We start from the raw sequence: 17898 nt of genomic DNA, 5'->3' as shown, positions 1-17898 counted from the left end.
TCCATAACAAAGCGAATCAGCCATACATATACACATGTTCCCATATCTCTTCCCTCTTGCGTCTCCCTCCCTCCCTCCCACCCTCCCTATCCCACCCCTCCAGGCTTTCACAAAGCACGGAGCTGATCTCCCTGTGCTATGCGGCTGCTTCCCACTAGCTATCTACCTTACGTTTGGTAGGGTTTTAAATTAATCCCAAGCTTTCACATATGAGTCCTAATAAAGCTGTGGATTCAACTTGTATTATAATTTGACAATCAGCTGGATCAAACATTGGGTCTGACTTGTAAATACCTTCTCCCTGCAGCTACAGAAGTTATAGAGCATTGAAGCTCTCTAGTTCTTTGAACTGTCATTTTATTCGGTAAACTCTCCTGGGCATTCAAAAGCCACTAGCACTCTCTATAGTCCTTGTAGGCATCATTCCCACCAGAAGGGTCTAACCTAGCAACTATTTGGTCTAGCAAAGACCTTTCTTCAATAGGCAATTTATTCCCCACTGATAATTTAAGTAACTCTTTCCATTTCATGCCTAAGACTATCATGATCTCATTCTCCACTAGTGATAATGTTATCACTGTCTTCAAACAGAATTGGGTCAGATAGCTAATCCATTTAAGCTTTAAGATTACTATCTTAAAGCTACTTTTGGCCTCATTTACAGTCTTTGTTAAGGTTTATTTAGGAAAACAAACAAAACACTCAAAATATTTCAAGCATAGCTGGATTAAAGTGCCAGGAACGGGTGCATCTAAAACCAGTGGAAGGACTGGAAGAGCAAGAGACAGGGTAGATAGAATACCACCATCTTCAGGTCAACCACTGAAGCTCTAGTCCAGGACAGTGAGAAATTCCTGCTGCCTACTAGGTTGGAAAACCACAGGACATTTCCATTGACGGACAGCTGCCTTGCTGTACCAACGTGGATGTCTGGTAAAGAAGCGCTTCATGTCTGCTGCCACCCATGCATCTGTCTGCTGCTGTCAGAGAAATAAGAAAATGGTTTCCATTTTTATTCCATTTTCCAGTTCTCACACAAGAGTATCTTGTTGACAGAAGACTAATAACATTCAGAACTCTGGAGCCAATCTTGGAATTATAGTTCTCTTGCTTCCAGTTCCTGTGATACACAGAAAAAGAATAGTCAGGAATGGGGAATAAATGCACATTCCTCCCCCTCCCCCCAAGGCCTCTAGCACTGAGGATATCTCCTAACTTTTATGAAGGCTGTAATTTCAATTCCAAATGGATGAAAAGCTGTTCAGAGACATTCCACCCAGCCTTTCTAGCTCACCACTCACCCCTGCCTGCCATACAAACATTTTGCCTACTGCTTTTTATTTTATACTTTCCTGCCTCTCTGCCTAGTCTTTGTGCCTGTCAGCTACAGAACCCAGAGTGTGCAGAAAATGATTGAAGGAGGAAGCTTAGAGGAGGAGAAAGAGGACACCTTCTGTTTTTCCTAGTGTTAGTACGCCTAATGGTCTGCTGATTTCTGTCCTTCTCTCTTCCTCATATTAGAATGACAGTGGGAATTTTGAAAGTTCATTCTCGATAAAAATCTCAAGAGATAACTAGAGAGATTAGATTTCAAAAATATCCAGGTATAAATAATTTTCCAACTAAGATGACAGTGCAAAATGTATACCTTTGTATCTTTTGCATTTTTATACCACACACCTGCGGGGGGGGCGTGGGGGGGAAGGAGGAGAGAGAGAGAGAGAGAGCTCAAGGCTAGTGTTATGGCAGTGCTTTCAATGCATAATCTCTTTTTAAATCCCATCCAGCTGTATGAGATGCGGAAACCTAAGCTCAGAGGTTGGTAACTCGCTCATGATCCTACAACTATATAAGAACTCTCATCTGTGCATATTGGTTTCCATGAGATATGACAGGAAAGATACCCTAAAATTAATGGAGACTAACCAACTCTTTGAGTCTGGCCTCTCTGTTGGAATCCTCTCCCATCTCAGCTGAATTCCCCAGGCACTACGCCTGTGGCCTGTGGCACGGAGCGCATGGAGCGCCCCCGCCCCGCGTCAACCAGAGATGGAGTAGGAGTAATTGAGAATGGAAGGCTCCGGGCGACGGAGCAGAGGGCCTGAGGAGGGGGTAGGGAAAGGGGGCGGGGGGCGGGGTCTACCCCGCCCCCGCCCTTCCGTTCACTCCCATTGGCCGAGCGTTTCCTGGCCGTATCCCACTGCCCACCCCCAGAACGACGCTTAAAGTGTGCGAAGCAGGTGCCTCGAGTGGAGTAAGAAGTTTGCGCGCGTGTCCGGGCTCAGCGCGGCACCCATTCATTGCCTCTGACCATCCATCCGTCCCTTCGGTCATCCAGCGGGGAGGGGCTCCGGCTACCCGGGGGCAGCCGCTACACAGGGGGCCGCGACCAGAAGAGGAGCCGAAAGCGTAGCTGACCCTCGCCGGCCCGGCAGGGGACGGTGACCACCACCATGCAGACGTGCGCCAGGGCCTGGGGGCTGCGTCTGGGTTGCAGAGTCGGGGGCGGCCGCCGCCTGGCTGGAGGCGCGGGGCCTCGTTGGGCGCCGTGGGGCCGTGACAGCAGTAGCGGCGGCGGGGATAGCGGCGCGGCTGGGGCCTCGCGCCTCCTCGAGCGCCTCCTGCCCAGACACGACGACTTTGCTAGGAGGCATATCGGCCCCGGGGACAAAGACCAGAGGGAGATGCTACAGGCCCTGGGGCTGGCGGTAAGGACCCCAACCCGGCCCTCAGAGGCCTCACCCTGCGCCGCCCGGGTTCTGCCCGTACGGCCTCCCGGCCCCCGCCAGGAGCTCTGCTTCGCTCCCTCCGCGTGGGACCCGCACCCTGGCCCGGGGCCCCTGGTGTGGGAGCGAGCACGCGCGCTCGGTCTGCGTGCCCCAGCCTGCTCCCACCAGGTTACTTTCTCCTCCACCCACTCTTCGCGCCTCAAAACCGTGTATTTTTCAACCTAAGTCGCCCTGCAGATGAGCTCTCACTTTGCAAGAGAAGGACCTCCTGATTTATCCGATTATCTCCGGTTGCCCACTGAAATCCAACCCGGAGTGGCCGAATCACTACCCCGACTCATTATTTTTTTTCTCCAGTGATTTTTGGTTTGTTCTTTTTAGAAAGAAACCCTAATTAGACAATTTAAATGAAGTTTCCCACAAGCCTTTGTAGATGCAAAATGCAGAGGTGACTTTTAACTGAGAAGCAATTTCCTCTGCCTTTAGTGTTCACGGACTTGCGTTTTAATTTTAGAGCATTGATGAACTGATCGAGAAGACCGTCCCCGCCAGCATCCGCTTGAAAAGACCCTTGAAAATGGATGACCCAGTCTGTAAGTGAGCGGGAGATTCCGCTTGCTCTGGCCTATTTGTCTTCTATGGTCTTTGAAAGTCCAGCTGTGGGTTAGGATTGCTCAGGAGGGAGAATGTTTATGAAAATAAATCAGCGTTGGGTACCGCACGGGGCGGGAGAGGGTGGAATATTTCAGTTCTTTATCTCGGCGTGGAGACAGCAAACTTCCCAGGGGAAGGCAGTGCACAAACACGTGTAGAGGACTCCCAACTTTCCAGGCACCTGTCCCAGACTATGGTTCTCCCATCCTTTGGCTTGAGAGGTGTCATCACTTCTCTGCAGATCAGGATACTCAGAAGGGAAAAGGAATTGCCTACAGTCATGCAAACAGGGGAGTGACAAAAGTAGGAAACTCAGACATCTGGCCTCCTACCCCAAGGTTCTTTATACCACAGTAGCTTCAGATTGTTCTCTCTCACATCCAAATTTTTCTATTTATACCTACTGAAAGGCAGCAGTACTTTTAAAGCCTGAATGATTTTTATAGAGAAACAGAAATAAGATTCATACTTGATTAAGAAATCTTAGTTTAACCATAGACTCTCATAGAATTTTATTATTTTTTATTTATTTTTATTATTTATTTTAAAAATTCAAACAGAAAGAATTTTATTTTATATTTAAAATAGTTTTAGTGGTCTGAAGATTATTTGACTTCCATGGGCTGAGCAAGAATCCACAAAAAAATTAAAGGCAAATAGGCAGCGCTGAAGAGCTTTTTTTTTTTTTTTTTATAAACAGGAAAGAATTCTCATGGTTTTGAATCATAAAAATGCTATCCCTTCTGGAGTCAAGTGAAGACAATTGGTTTGTTTTAGGTTTTAGAACAGAAAGGATATGTGGAAGGCAAGCTTTATTTTGTTTTAAAGTATACAACTTGAGGTATGAAGCAGGTCCAGCTCCAGCTGGCTGATGCTGTAACTCAGGGTGTGCTGAGGGCTGCTCCCTTTGTTAGTTTCAAATCTGAACCATTTCCCCTGACGGCAGGGACCTTGTTCATAGAAGAAAATACGTGCTTTTTGTCCAATTGAACTGATTGAGACTTGGGGATAGCTGGAAGCCTTATCTACTTCAGGTTTAGGAAATCAGAATCCTGATTAATTGAATGTTTAGAGTGAAGAGTTATATATTTTTGAAGCAAGCCATCGGTGAATATTTGAATAAGTAAAAGCCCTCCTGAGACTTTGAAAGTCAGGACATGTTAGGTCAGCCCTTTTACCATATACTCTAAAATAAAATGTTCCTGAAGAACATTAGCATCTAGGAACCATGTCAAAGCTATCTAGCCTTTTTTAGTTCAGGTGCTTGTTTCCAGCTGACTAATTTGAACCTTGGGGGATTCCATTTCTCCTCCTCTCCTCTTTAGAAGCAGACTTCTGATAAGTAATTTGTAATTTAAGTGTAAACTTTAAACCCAGCTTCTGTGAGACTTGGGGCCGGTTCCATCTGGTTAGTCTGAGGTGACTCAGAAAATATTGCACAGTCAGGAGTCCCCCCTTGCCCTGAAGTGGGCTGGCTCTCCAGCAAAGCTTGCTACTTGGAAGTGAGCTGGGGGCGGAAATGAGGGGGAGGGGGAGGTGGTGGTGGGCAGCACAGAAGGCATCAGTGTTTTCATCTGAGGTGTGCACACGTCATGGGTAATGAATGTGTTCCACGTGAGGAGAGCAAATTGGTACAGGTAACCTCTAGCAGAAGCATTTTCATTTAACAGTGGAGCAGCATTATCCAAACTTGGTTTCACGTGAATGCTGAATGCCTGTGTTCTACTGTAGTCAGAGGAATTCTAGACCAAATATTTGTTCACTGCATACAGAGAAAACTAACAAGAGCTAGTTAGATGAGTCTTAAATCCCTCATTGCTGAGGAAAAAGAAGATTGTGAGAGCTGTAAGCAGCATGGAGATACTTGGGTTAGTTCTTATGCATAACTTTATAACCTCAAATCTTTATGTAGTGCTTACCATGTACTGGGCACTTTTTAAAGTGTATTTCATGTATTAATTTAATCCTTATTACAACGCGGAGGGGTAACTACCATTAACAACTCTGTTTTAAAGATGAAGAAACCGTGGCATACAGAGGGTAAGAATCCTGCTCGAGGTCACCGCTGGTAAGCGGTGAAGGCAGAATTCACCCCACACAGACCAGCTGCTGTTCACACTCCAGCCATCAGTGTACATTGTCTTCGTTGTGACCTCTGCAAGGGGGTGGGTGTATAAAGTAGAAAACTCCTATCCTGACTCTTCCAAAGCATCCAGTTTACGGGTATGCACAAGGCCAATCACACTGGAATCACTCTGCCATTTGCCAGCTGCCCTAGTGGAAATGCAGCGGCAGGTTGAGAGCACAGGTGTGAGAACACTCAGGCCCGCTGCCAGGGCGAGGGAAGGGATGACAAAAGTTCAGGACTAGGGCTGGGTATCGAAGGGTGGGTACTTATGCTCTGCTGGACGAGGCTGGGGGAGACTGCCGGAGCTAAAGGGACCAGCTTGTACAGGACAGAGTGGCCCGACAGAGTCAGGGAGGTACAGAGGGTTCAGCTGTCCCGCAGGATGCTCCCCCTCCCCTTGGACACTTCAGGAAGTACCTTGAAAGAATACCTTGATCATTAGTTGGCTTCACAGTAAGCCATACTTTAGAGAAACAAGCAAAGATATTCAGTTCAAAACCCTGTCAGATTCATCTAGTCAAGTGAATTCTCCATCCCTCGCTGACATACACAAAGAACAAAAAAAACTAGAAGGATATATGTCAGTGGGAACATTTGTTTCTCTGGATGATGCCATTATGGATGATTTTAGATTTCTTTTTATTCCTTTGCTTTTTCTAGATTTTCTACAATAACTGTATTTATTATTAATACAAAATTTAAATTACTTTATGAACCATGCCAGTCACTTTCGGCTATGATATGCCTCTCTTTATAGTATTTTCAGTGAAGCCATCTCAAGCGAACCAGACTGAGCTAGCCTGTAACTTCACAGAAGCAGGGTTTAAAGTTCACACAAAATTGCACATTGCTTATCGTGAGCATGCTTAGGAAGAGAGAGGAGACACTAAACCCTTTAATGTTCAAGTTATTCAACCAGAATTGACCGGCTGAGCTGTCAGAATGAGACTTTTGATGGTCTTGTGAGAACCTTGTATTCTAAGATCTATCGTTTAGAGTGATTTTAATAAATGGTTAATGGAGGGCAGTGAGCAGAGGGAGGAGGTATTGTGTAACGCAGCTGCAGGTGGTGACTGTCACCCAGGTGGGGTTGGACACTCTTCCATTTTGTTTTTTAATTTATTTTTGGCTGCATTGGGTCTTCGTTGCTGCGTGTGGGCTTTCTGTAGTTGCGGCGAGCGGAGGCTGCTCTTCGTTGTGGTGCACGAGTTTCTCATTGCGGTGGCTTCTCTTGTTGAAGAGCACGGGCTCTAGGCTTGCGGGCTTCAGCAGTCGCAGCACACGGGCTCAGTAGTTGGGGTACATGGGCCCTAGAGCTCATGGGCTTCAGTAGTTGTGGTGTGTGGGCTCAGTAGTTGCAGTGCGCAGGCTCAGTAATTGCGCTCGTGGGCTCTAGAGTGCAGGCTCAGTAGTTGTGGCACATGCTGTTAGTTGCTCTGCAGCATATAGGATCTTCCCAGACCAGGTATTGAACCCGTGTCCCCTGCATTGGCAGGCAGATTCTTAACCACTGCGCCACCAGGGAAGTCCATGGGCACTCTTCTGAACTGACCCCAAGGGCACCTACAGGGCAGTTGTTCCCCTGGCTGTGGGCGTCAATTATCTTTCAGCTGGATTAAGTCTGTTGTGAGGTGCAACCTGTAAACTCTTCAGTCTCTGACAAATCTCTCCTTTGGCCATTCCTAGCTCCTTCAGTTCCCAGAACATATGAATTATTATTTCATCTTTAGGATAATTTCAATGGATTTTCATTATACAACTGTGGAGATAAATAAAGACCAGCCAAATGAGAAAAGCAAAGGCTCTTTATTCTGAACTTGCTCTAGGAGTCAGCCTTTTGTTTTGCAGAGGAGTGGGAAGACCTCATAGTGAAATAAAGGAAAGGCTTCAGGTGTGCCCTGTTGGCCTGGGCAAGCTGTAAGTGGGCCAATTAAAGCAGGGCTTCCTATGTGATTGGTTAGGGCTGCTTGTTTGGCTTTGTCTGGTTGGTCCTAAATTGGAAACAGGGACTGAGAGTAGGGAAGCTGTCAGTTATTAATCAAGTCCTGGCCCTTTTGGGCCAATTGTTATAGAAGTTATCCTTCATTTTCCTCCATTGTCACTGGAGATAGCAAAAGATGGCTTTCTGCAAGTCTAATCTGTAGCAGGCTGAGTTCAGAGGTGGTTTATTGTAGATAAGGGGGTTGGTTTCCTGAGTAGGTCGCTGCAGGTTGTGGGTGAAAGTTCTGTGGTCTGGCTATTCCTTATTTATATGTTTAGACTCTCACAGCAGTCTGTTTGTTGTCCTTTTATTTTTGTCATAAATTCTTGTTAGGCAGACCCCTGCTGATCTGACTGATACCTTGGACAGTCAACATATTGCCTAAATTGTAAGTGTTTATGGCTATTTACTGTAGGCAAGGAACTGTGAGGATAAATGTATGAAAAAACATAGTCACTATCCTCAAGGAGCTTACATCTTAACATAAATTGATTCAGAAAGTTAAAGTGTCCAAGATGTCATAAGAAACATGAATAAAATGCTGTGAGTGTACAGAAGTGATGTGAAATTGGATAGAAAAACAGGGATTTCTGAAAACAATGTGAAAAGTTGAGGTATATCTTTTCCTGTTAGAAACAAAGACAAAATCTTTACATTGACTATGTTTTCTTTGTGTGTAAATATGTTATTATAAGAAGGGAAAAACACAAAAAGGCAGCTCCTTCATTGAGAAAAAGAAAATGGCAAAATGCAATGTGTGAAGCATAATTATGGAATTATTTGAGTATTGTTATAGTCTCATCCTGGATGGAATCTTAATAGAATAATTATGCTGTCAATGATTTGGGGGATTCTGGAGTGTTTTCCAACACCACCGAGCAATTTTCAGTTCTCAGGGGACACCAGCTGGTTGTCCTACGATTTAACTCACTTCTGATACTGTCTACCTGCATATAGCATCAGACCTCACAGATTAAGTCCCCCAAAACTGCCCCCACTTCAGATGCCAATCACAAGTTAGGGTTTTCACCTGAGCTTCTGACCAAAAAGCTATAAGTCGGACCCCCTCCTCTGGTTCAATTAATTTTCTAGAGCAGCTCACAGAACACTAACATTTCCTTACATTTACTAGTTTATTATAAAGGATATTATAAGAGATACAGGTGAACAGCCAAATGAAGAGGTACATAGGGTAGGGTCTGGACGTGTCCCAAGCACAGGAGCTTTTGCCCCCATGGAACTGGGGTGGACCACTTTCCCAGCACAGGGATGTATTAGCCAGCCCAGAAGCTCATCAAATCTGCTGTTTTTATAGAGCTTATCCTGCAACCCCTCCCCCATTCCTTTTCCCAGAGGTCAATTGGTGGGCCTGAAAGTTCCAGCCCTCTAATCACTTGGTCTTTTTGCTGACCAGCCACATCCTGAGGCTATTTAGGAACCCCAGCCTAATCACTTTATTAGCAGATACTCAGGTGTGCTCAAAAGGACCTGAGTATGAATAAGACAAGATACTCTTGTCACTCAGGAAATACCGAAGACCAGAGATATTTCTTATTATACTACAGGGATATTTTAGAAAAATATGTGGTGATATATCCTGATAAAGTGGAGAGGTGAAAATATTTATTTTAAAAGAGATGAATCCTAAAATAAATTGTGATCAGTTTTTTCCCCTTCCTTTTGAAACTAGAACACCAAATGAGAAATCTTAGTCTTTGTAAAGTATCATTTTTAAGCATTAACATGTTTTGAACTATCAATCTAAATAAGGATGTAAACTGAAACAAGCTCAGATTACCAGAAATTTGAGTTTATTTGGGAATAGCAGAGGAATTGCAATTTAGGAGACATGTGCTGTAGAAGCTGCAAACAAGTTATTGAGGGTCTGGGGCAGGTTGTGTTTGTGGGCAGGGAGCACAAAGAGAGGGACATCCAGCCAGAACCCAGCCAGTAAGTTCATTGGCTTGAGTATGGAGAGATTCTTGGTGGATGTTCATTGGTCCGGAGATAAGTCTTAGTCTTCTGTAAATCAGGCGTTTACAGGAACTCAGTCTTTCAGTTCTTAAGTTCCGTTCTTCTGAGGGAGCATGTGTGAGATTCTCCATTTCATATCCTTGGGTTCCTTTTTTTTTTTTTTTAATAGTCCTTTTTCTGCTGATAGCACCTTATCTTTATTTGGCTGTATGAGTCCCATCCTTTCCCTCTTCATCTTTTATGTTTCTACTGTCTCAAATTGTTCCTTTTTTTTTTTTTTTTTTGTGGACGGGCCACGTGGCTTGTGGGATCTGAGTTCCCCGACCAGGGATTGAACCTGGGCCACAGCAGTGGCCACCAGGGAACTCCCCTTGGGTTCCATTTTGGATTGAAATACTTTCACAGGACTTGCTTATTTTTTGACATGCAAGGATACAAACATGCTGACATATGGTGATGAGGGGTCAAATAGGTCATGTGATTGAGACAAAGAACTTAAAACGTAAAACAACTTTTTCCTCTTCATCTTGTTAAAGGATCATGGAATTCATCCAGCACCATCAAATGTTTTATGTAAATGGAATTCTTTAACAATATTTTTAAAAATTGGCAAAGTAACTGTATTAGTTATCTCTTGCTTTATACGAAATTACTACAAAACTGGGGCTTAAAACAACAATGAACATTTATTATCCTCACAGTTTCCGTGGGTCAAGAATCCAGGAGCAGCTAAGCTAGGTGGTTCTGGCTGAGTCACTCATGAGGTTGTGGTCGCACATTGGTGGACGCTCAACTAGGGCTGGAGGAGCCACTTCCAAGGTGGCTCATAAACATGGCTGGCAAGTTGGTGCTGGCTGTTAGCGGGAGGCCCCAGTGCCTCCTCACATGGGTCTGTCCACAGACTGCTTGAGTGTCCTCACAACATGGCAACTGGATTCCTGCAGAGCCAGTGATTCAGGAGAGAAGGAAAGCCAGGCAGAAACTATTCTTTTTATGACCTAGTCTTGGAAGTTCTATAGTATCATTTATATCATATGCTGTTCGTAAAAGTGAGTCACTAAGACTGGCCCAAATTCAAGGGAAGGGGAATTAGTTTACACCTTTTGAAGGGAGGAGTGTAAACAAGATTGCACGCATAATGTTTTTTAAAAGACGTTCCTTTTTAGAGCAGTTTTAGGTTCACAGCAACATTGAGCAGAAAGTACAGAGAATTCCCCTATACCTCTTGCCTCCACATATGCACAGCCTCCCTCATTATCAACATCCCCCACCAGAGGGGTACATTTGTTACCACTGATGAACCTACGTTGACACATCATTATCACCCAGAGTCCGTAGTTTACATTAGGGTTCACTCTTGGTGTTGTACATTCTGTGGGTTTGAACAAGTGTATAATGACATGTATCCACCATTATAGTAGCATACAGGGTGTTTTCACTGCCCTAAAAATCTTCTGCATAGATATTTTAAAAACTACCATATTCATCTAAATTAGCATATACTTGCTATCATAAATTATAATGAATTTTATCTAACTTTTAAAAGTACTCAATGCTGTCAAAATAAAATATACTGTGCTTTAAATATGGTATTACTCTTGAGGACTATTGAGGTACATAGGGCCATTTACCCATACACAAAATGCCCCAACCTACTCCCCTTTGTCACCATTGGGTTATAAGCCACTATCACCAAATCTATGTCTATAGCCTCTTCCATCTACTTTAATTCCTTGAGAGACTTCAATGGAAAATACAATACTGCTTTAGGCACTGAGGATGCAAGAATCAGGAAGTAAAGGGTGATAAAGATATGGTCCCTGACTGTAGGTTAAAACTGATAGGGAGATAGATACCGAATAGCTCCTTAGGTCTGCAAATAGGATGAATGGTTTAGCTGAGGTTATGGCATGAGCAGAGGCTTGGAAGTGTCGACATGCCTCAAATAACCTAATATGGTTATTTGAGGATGGTGAGTAGACCATGTGTGTAGAATATTGAGCTGCAGAGAGGTATGGAAAGCAAGGTATGGAGGGCCCAAAGCCATGATAAAGGATTTGTTTTCCTCTACATAGTGGGGAGACATTAACAGTTATTACAGAGGGAAGTGACATATTCAAACTGTGTTTTGCAGAGTGCCTCTGAGACAGAGGCAAGGAGACCAGCTGGGAGATTGTTGGAGATTTTATTTATTTTTTTTATTTTGGGCTGCCTTGGGTCTTCGTTGATGCGCGAAGACTTTCTCTAGTTGCGGTGAGCGGGGGCTACTCTTTGTTGCGGAGCACAGGCTCTAGGCACGCGTGCTTCAGTAGTTGTGGCTTGCAGGCTCAGTAGTTGTGGCTCACAGGCTCTAGAGCGCAGGCTCAGTAGTTGTGGCACACGGGCTTAGTTGCTCCGCGGCATGTGGGATCTTCCCGGACCAGGGCTCAAACCCATGTCCCCTGCATTGGCAGGCGGATTCATAACCACTGTGCCACCAGGAAAGCCCTGTTGGAGATTTTAGAGGTGAGATTTTAAATGTGTCTACCAGGAAGCAGTCACCAAGATGATATTAGATATGTCAGAGTGGGAGCATGAGAAGGCAGGGGAGCCTTTAGACTGTGATGCAAGTCTGACCCTGGTGGAGGGGCAGAAGGATGGAAGAATTGGGTAAGAAGAATCATAGACTGCAGCACAGATCTAAGAAGTTTTGGTCAGACTGAGCAGAGTCCTTGAACCAAAGTCACCCATCAGAGGAGTCCCAAATCTTACAGGAATGGGTCTGCATTTGTTCTCCTGCTGGGCTTAGTATCAATAATTGCCTGAGAGCAGCCTGTGGCAAGTATGGTTTTGGTACAGACATGGTGGTTGGTCCAGCGGGGCAGCAGGTAGGACTGTCAGTCAGTTTCTAGGCTGAGTGTCTTGGGGTGATGGAGATGTCATTAACAGAGAGCAAACAGGGAGAAGAGGAGGGTCCTAGAGGAAGACGAGATCATGGGTGTTGTTTGAGCAGAACTGAATTTGAGGTACTCAGGAGCATGCATTTGAATAAACTGAATCAGCAGTTGGAAATAACGAGTCTAGAGCTCAAGAGAGAGATTAGAGGTGGAGTTGCAGATTTAGTGAGTCTTCTGAATGAATTAATGAGAACGAGTGAGATTTCCTATGGATGAAGTATTGGGAAGAAAGTGGAAACCAGGATATTGGGAAATAGAGCTTGGAAAAAGACACAGGCAGAGCAGCCTGAGATGAAATAATCCAAGAGGCCAGAGGATACGTTTTAAGTCAGGGGTTTGTGGACCTCAGTGTCATATTCTGGACCTTTCTTAGGCATAAGAGAGAAGAAAGTCCACATGATGACATAAGGACACTCCGAGGTGGGAGGAGTTTAGGGGCTGCCTGTCTGATGATCTAAGTGAGAGGCAGGAAGGGTGAGACAGAGCATTAGAAAAGTGAGAAAGTGATCATCTGGGTAGTGAGGGGCCTAGATCACCCTGCATGGAAGACCTGCTGAGATTTAATGGCTTGAATCTGTAAGGTTTGCTAGGATCCCCTCACCCAGCATCATTTAGTGACCTGGGAGCAGGAACAGAGGAATGGGGTGCCTGAGTTTAGCTTAGTTTGAGGATTGGTAAAGTCAAGTGGCCAAGGACTTCAAGTCCACACAGGCTGGCTAGGGAGGGAGACAGGTGAGGCAGTTCCATCCGTCCACATTGGGATGGGAGCTCAGTGAGCACCTTATGGGAATGGGCGTGGAGGACCTGACCTGCTCAGGAGCCTGAAGGGGGGTGGCCCACAACGAGGTTGTGCGCTGCTTTCAGGAGGGTGATTGCTGGCTTCTATTCCTTATGTCCTCTTTTCACCCCACCAAATGGCACTGTGCTTTGCTTTTAGAAATGTCTGTTATATGATGTGTGAAGAACTTTGATCTCATTTTGACTGCTCAGGTTTGTTTTACTTGTTAAACCTGAAGTATTTTAATAAAAATGCAAACTGGGAATTTTAGTAAGGATTCTCAATGTCCATATCATCCAATGTACTAACTGATTAAACAATAAGGAAACAAAAGTTTGGAAAATATGAAATTATTGTAGGCACTGTATTATTTCACAGAACTTGCTTAGTAGCTGCAAGTTTCCCTTTAGAAATGTTTCTCTGAAGCTCATGCCTTTAGGGATGTGAGAACAGTTTGCACATTGATTTGTCATTGTGGATTCTGTGATAGGTGAGTTATTGTGAATATTGAGCTAACAACTATATGTGGGAGTTTAGGTGAATTTTCATTCACTTGTATTTTCTGAGCACCTAGTATGTACCTAGCAACCACTACGCACCTGTCCACAAAGAGATTATAATTTAGTTGGTGAGATTCTGGGCTGGATTACAAATTTCTCCATATGCCTGTATTCCTTTGATCTATAAAAATTCTCTCTTTCCTGCAAACATGTTAAATTGTTTAAGCTGGACTCAATACATATTTGTCCCTTCTTGTTCTTGCTCTGCTGGCCATGACAAGCTACTCACAGGGCAGCAAAGAGGAAAAACAAACACTCCAGGACTTCCACTCTGATTCTCATTTCAAATTGACCATTTGGCCTGCTTACGTAGGTCAACTGGTGTTCCAGGTATATATTATGAATTGTAATGTTTCTCTGTACACTTCTTTTGTAAATGTTTATAGATGGAATGAAAAGGGGCGGCTGACGAGGTCTCCCACAGAAAGTAGTGTGACCCAAGTCCCAGAAGTAAATAACAGACATGTCCCCACTACCCCGCCATGGGATGCTTTTCTGGTTTTCCTACAGCTGCTATAAAGATCTTGAACCTGTATATCTCTTGGGTGAGCAGGCAGAGCTCTAGGGACTGCTCACTCCTGTGGAGACGAGGGACCATGGAGCCATCAGAAACACGGATTGGATGTGCCTTGGCCCCTCTCGGCTGGAAGTGCCTGGCCAGGGGTTCTAATTCCCAAGACTCATGAGGGGCTGGGTGAGCTGGGGTATTAATCGGCTGATCAAGAAGATGGGAAAGAGCCTGGCAGGCTTAGGGTTGGGGGGCCAGAGCCCCAGGTGAGGCCTGTGTGGTGCTGCCCAGACCACATCCTGACGCATGGGGTGGGCGCCCCTCTGCCAGTCTTGAAGCGTTTTCAATTCAAAGAGTTTCCATGTCATTATTCTGCATTAACGAGCTTATAGATTGGTTTGCCTTCCTGGACTGAACAAATTCTATAATTCAGCAGACTGTGGTTGTGAAACCCTCCTTTGCTAGGGAAAGAAACTTGGCAAATAAGAGGGAGTAGGGTTTAATGGGCTGGGTAAGTGGGGTTAAGCCATGCTTAAGCCCACTTATTTACGGGGGAGGGAGAGAGGTGCTGCAAATGATTAGGTGAAGTTAGAAAAAGGCTACACATTAGGATGGAGTTTGTAGGCAAATTCTGGCTTCCACTCAGGAAATCAGAAAATCCTGATATATGCTATTATCCATGGTTTGTTTATCTTGAGACCCTGGCCCCCACCCCCCCATGGTTCCTGAGCAGCTTTGGCAAGAAAAATGCTAAGGCAGTCTCTGTCCTCACGTTCTAGCCCCAGCTCTTCCCTTCAGCCTCTGGCAGAAAAAGCCCTTTCTGGGAAATTCAAATAACGAGTTTCTTGGTTTTCAGTCCTGATGATTTCCTTAGAGTCCTTTTCTGAGAATCTTGCAAAGCACATGAAGGGCAGGGAGTGGGAGGGAGGCTCTGTTGCTGGTTGAATGGCTGCTCCATGCTGGGTGTTGCTGGGCTGCCTGGAAAATGCTCTGTGGACAGCCAGCCACTGTGGGGACAGCAGATGTCTGCACCCATGTATTTCACAAGCAGGATTTTGTTCTGGGTGTAACATTTTAACTCAATTAAAATTTTTTGAATAAATAACAGTCATATTATCCAAAATTCAAAAGCATGAAAAGATATACAGGGTAAGCAAGACCCTTTCTCCCTTATCAGTTTCTTAAGAATCATCCCAGAGATATTCTGTTAATATACAACATATCCATATATATTTATTTTTTAATATAACTGGTAGAATAATATATACTCTGTGGAAACTTAGGCATAATATTTTTAGATTGTCAGAAAAGCAAAAGCAAAGCATGGATACATTTTTCCATATAATTGTGGCAAAAAAAAATTGTGTGTTTGGGAATGGGTTAGGGGTGTGTGTGTGTGTGTGTGTGTGTGTGTGTGTGTGTGTGTGTGTGTGTGTTGGGGTGTAGCAGGTATCTTGACCCATATAGCCTGCCTGTTTATTCTGATGACATTCTCCTAGTTCTTGTCCAAGTTCACATGTATGGGAAATTAAAATCTAGGCCTAGAAATTTAACAGCTAAATCAGCTTATTCCTACCAGAAAGTATATTTGGGGAAGTGGTAGGTGCAAAATTCTCCTTGACGTTTTAGGTGCAAGTGACAAGGGAGTTACTATTGGAAAGGCTCTTATATGGAATTATGTAAGGAGGAAGCATTCATTCTGAATTCTGAGAAGCAGGACCATTGTGAGACCCACCTGTAGTTTCTTAGGGAATGGTGCCCAGGTCACTGAACTCTGTTCTTGGTACATTAGGACCAGGGTGTTATGCAACGTGCTGAGGTAGAGGAATAAACAAGGTCAGAAGCAGGTATTTATTCCACAAGAAAAGAACTTAACTGCTTAGATTGCTAAAGGACTAAGGACTTTCATGGCTGGGAGGACATAGTAATGCAAGGTCTGGCTGCTCTTTGAGGCTGTAGGCAGACGTCTGGAGAATGACAGTTTGTCTCCAAGTGTTTTGTTTTGTTTTTATTTATTTTTTTAATTGAAGTATAGTTGATTTGCAATGTTGTGTTAGTTTCTGGTTTACAGCAAAGTGATTCAGATATATATATATATATAGTTTTTCATATTTTATATATATGTATATCTATCTATATATAGTTTTTTATATTCTTTTCCATTATGGTTTCTTACAGGATATTGAATATAGTTCCCTGTGCTATACAGTAGGACCTTGTTGTTTATCCATCCAAGTGTTTTTTAATGGACATTCCCTTTCTCATTCTGTCTCATTTCCTCCCTGGTTTGTTTCATTGTCCTTCATATTCAGGAAGATAGTTACTAGAATTGGGCCTGTTAACAGGAAGAAGCTGTTTTTGTCAAGTTGGAAGGACAAGGGTGAGGAATGTGCACTGCTGTGGGGCTCACTCTGGGGGGAAGCTGATCATTTTCCTCTCTCCTCTTTGTTCACACAGCTTTCCTGGGGCTGTGCTGCCCAGGGTTTGGATGACACAATTGCCTTTTTAAAATGCTTCTTTTACTACGTAGGTGGAAAAGACTGCCACTTTGGACTTAAGGATCCCACCCTATTTCTCTAGAAAGGCATTCTTTTCCAAGGGGGAAAGGAATCTAACTCTATTGTGAAGTACAGTGGTGGATATCGCATGGTTAGGATTTGGGCTTTTATTTAGACCAATCATGCCCCAAAACTTGCTCTTAGAGACTGCTTCTGCTGTGCTCCATTTCAGAGAGGTTCAGCGGTAGACCTCTGATTGTGGACTTTTCCCTCTTCTCCCCTTTTCTCCATGTCCATTGGATCTTGGCATTACTTAACATAGTAACTCAAACTCTGGGCTCCTAAATGTACTAGGTTGGCTCTTCTGCTGATTGGACCAAAGTCAGATTTCATTAGTAGGTATGAGAAATGGTGACCAGTGAACAAACATTAGAAATAATCCAGACACTCACTAAGTTGTGTTGTTGGGGAGTGTCTTTTTTTTATTAAATGTGACTGATAAAGCCTGAGGTCTAGATTATTTTTTAATTTATTTATTTTTATTGACATATAGTTGATTTACAATGCATCAGGTATAAAGTGATTCAGTTATATACATATAACTGAATTCTTTTCCATTATAGGTTATTAGAAGACACTGAATATAGTTCCTTGTGCTATATAGTAGGTCCTTGTTGTTTATCTATTTTATATATAGTAGTGTGTATCTGTTAATCCCAAATTCCTGATTTATCCCCCCTTCCCCTTTCCCTTTTGGTAACTATAAGTTTGTTTTCTGTGTCTGTGAGTCTATTTCTGTTCTGTAAATAAGTTCATTTCTATCATTTTTTAGATTCCACATATAACTGATATTATGTGGCATTTGTCTTTCTCTTTCTGACTTCACTTAGTATGATAATCTCTAGGTGAGGTCTTGATTTTATCACAGTAAGAAGCAGTTTAACTCTCTGTTCTTCAAGTCACAGACTGTCTTGACTTCCAGGTTGTCATGATGAGCAACGGATGAGTGAATGGTAAAGGTTTCTCAGACCATTATAACTTCCAGAAGCATGACCAAGTACCTACCCTGCTCTTGATGGCTCATGAGTGTCCTTTAGCTTGGTGTACAGAGGACTACTCATTCTATTAACTCACTTTGTTCCCAATAGAATG

General features: G+C 43.8%; 1 protein-coding gene across 1 annotated transcript in view; it reads left to right on the top strand.

Moving 5' to 3' along the window:
* Window positions 1–2247: 2247 nt before the first annotated feature.
* The window catches only part of GLDC (glycine decarboxylase), a 92915-nt gene continuing 77264 nt past the window's right edge, over window positions 2248–17898 (top strand). The window contains exons 1-2 of the mRNA XM_024734273.1: window positions 2248–2708; window positions 3244–3322. Of these exons, the coding sequence (XP_024590041.1) occupies window positions 2454–2708; window positions 3244–3322 (334 nt within the window). The 5' untranslated portion in view covers window positions 2248–2453. The remainder of the gene's footprint in view (window positions 2709–3243; window positions 3323–17898) is intronic.

The sequence above is a fragment of the Neophocaena asiaeorientalis genome, unplaced genomic scaffold, assembly GCF_003031525.2.
Source record: "Neophocaena asiaeorientalis asiaeorientalis breed wild unplaced genomic scaffold, Neophocaena_asiaeorientalis_V1.1 scaffold256, whole genome shotgun sequence".
Classification (NCBI taxonomy): domain Eukaryota; kingdom Metazoa; phylum Chordata; class Mammalia; order Artiodactyla; family Phocoenidae; genus Neophocaena; species Neophocaena asiaeorientalis.
Note: the sequence above shows the minus strand (reverse complement) of the source record. Positions and strands in the feature narration are given on the sequence as shown.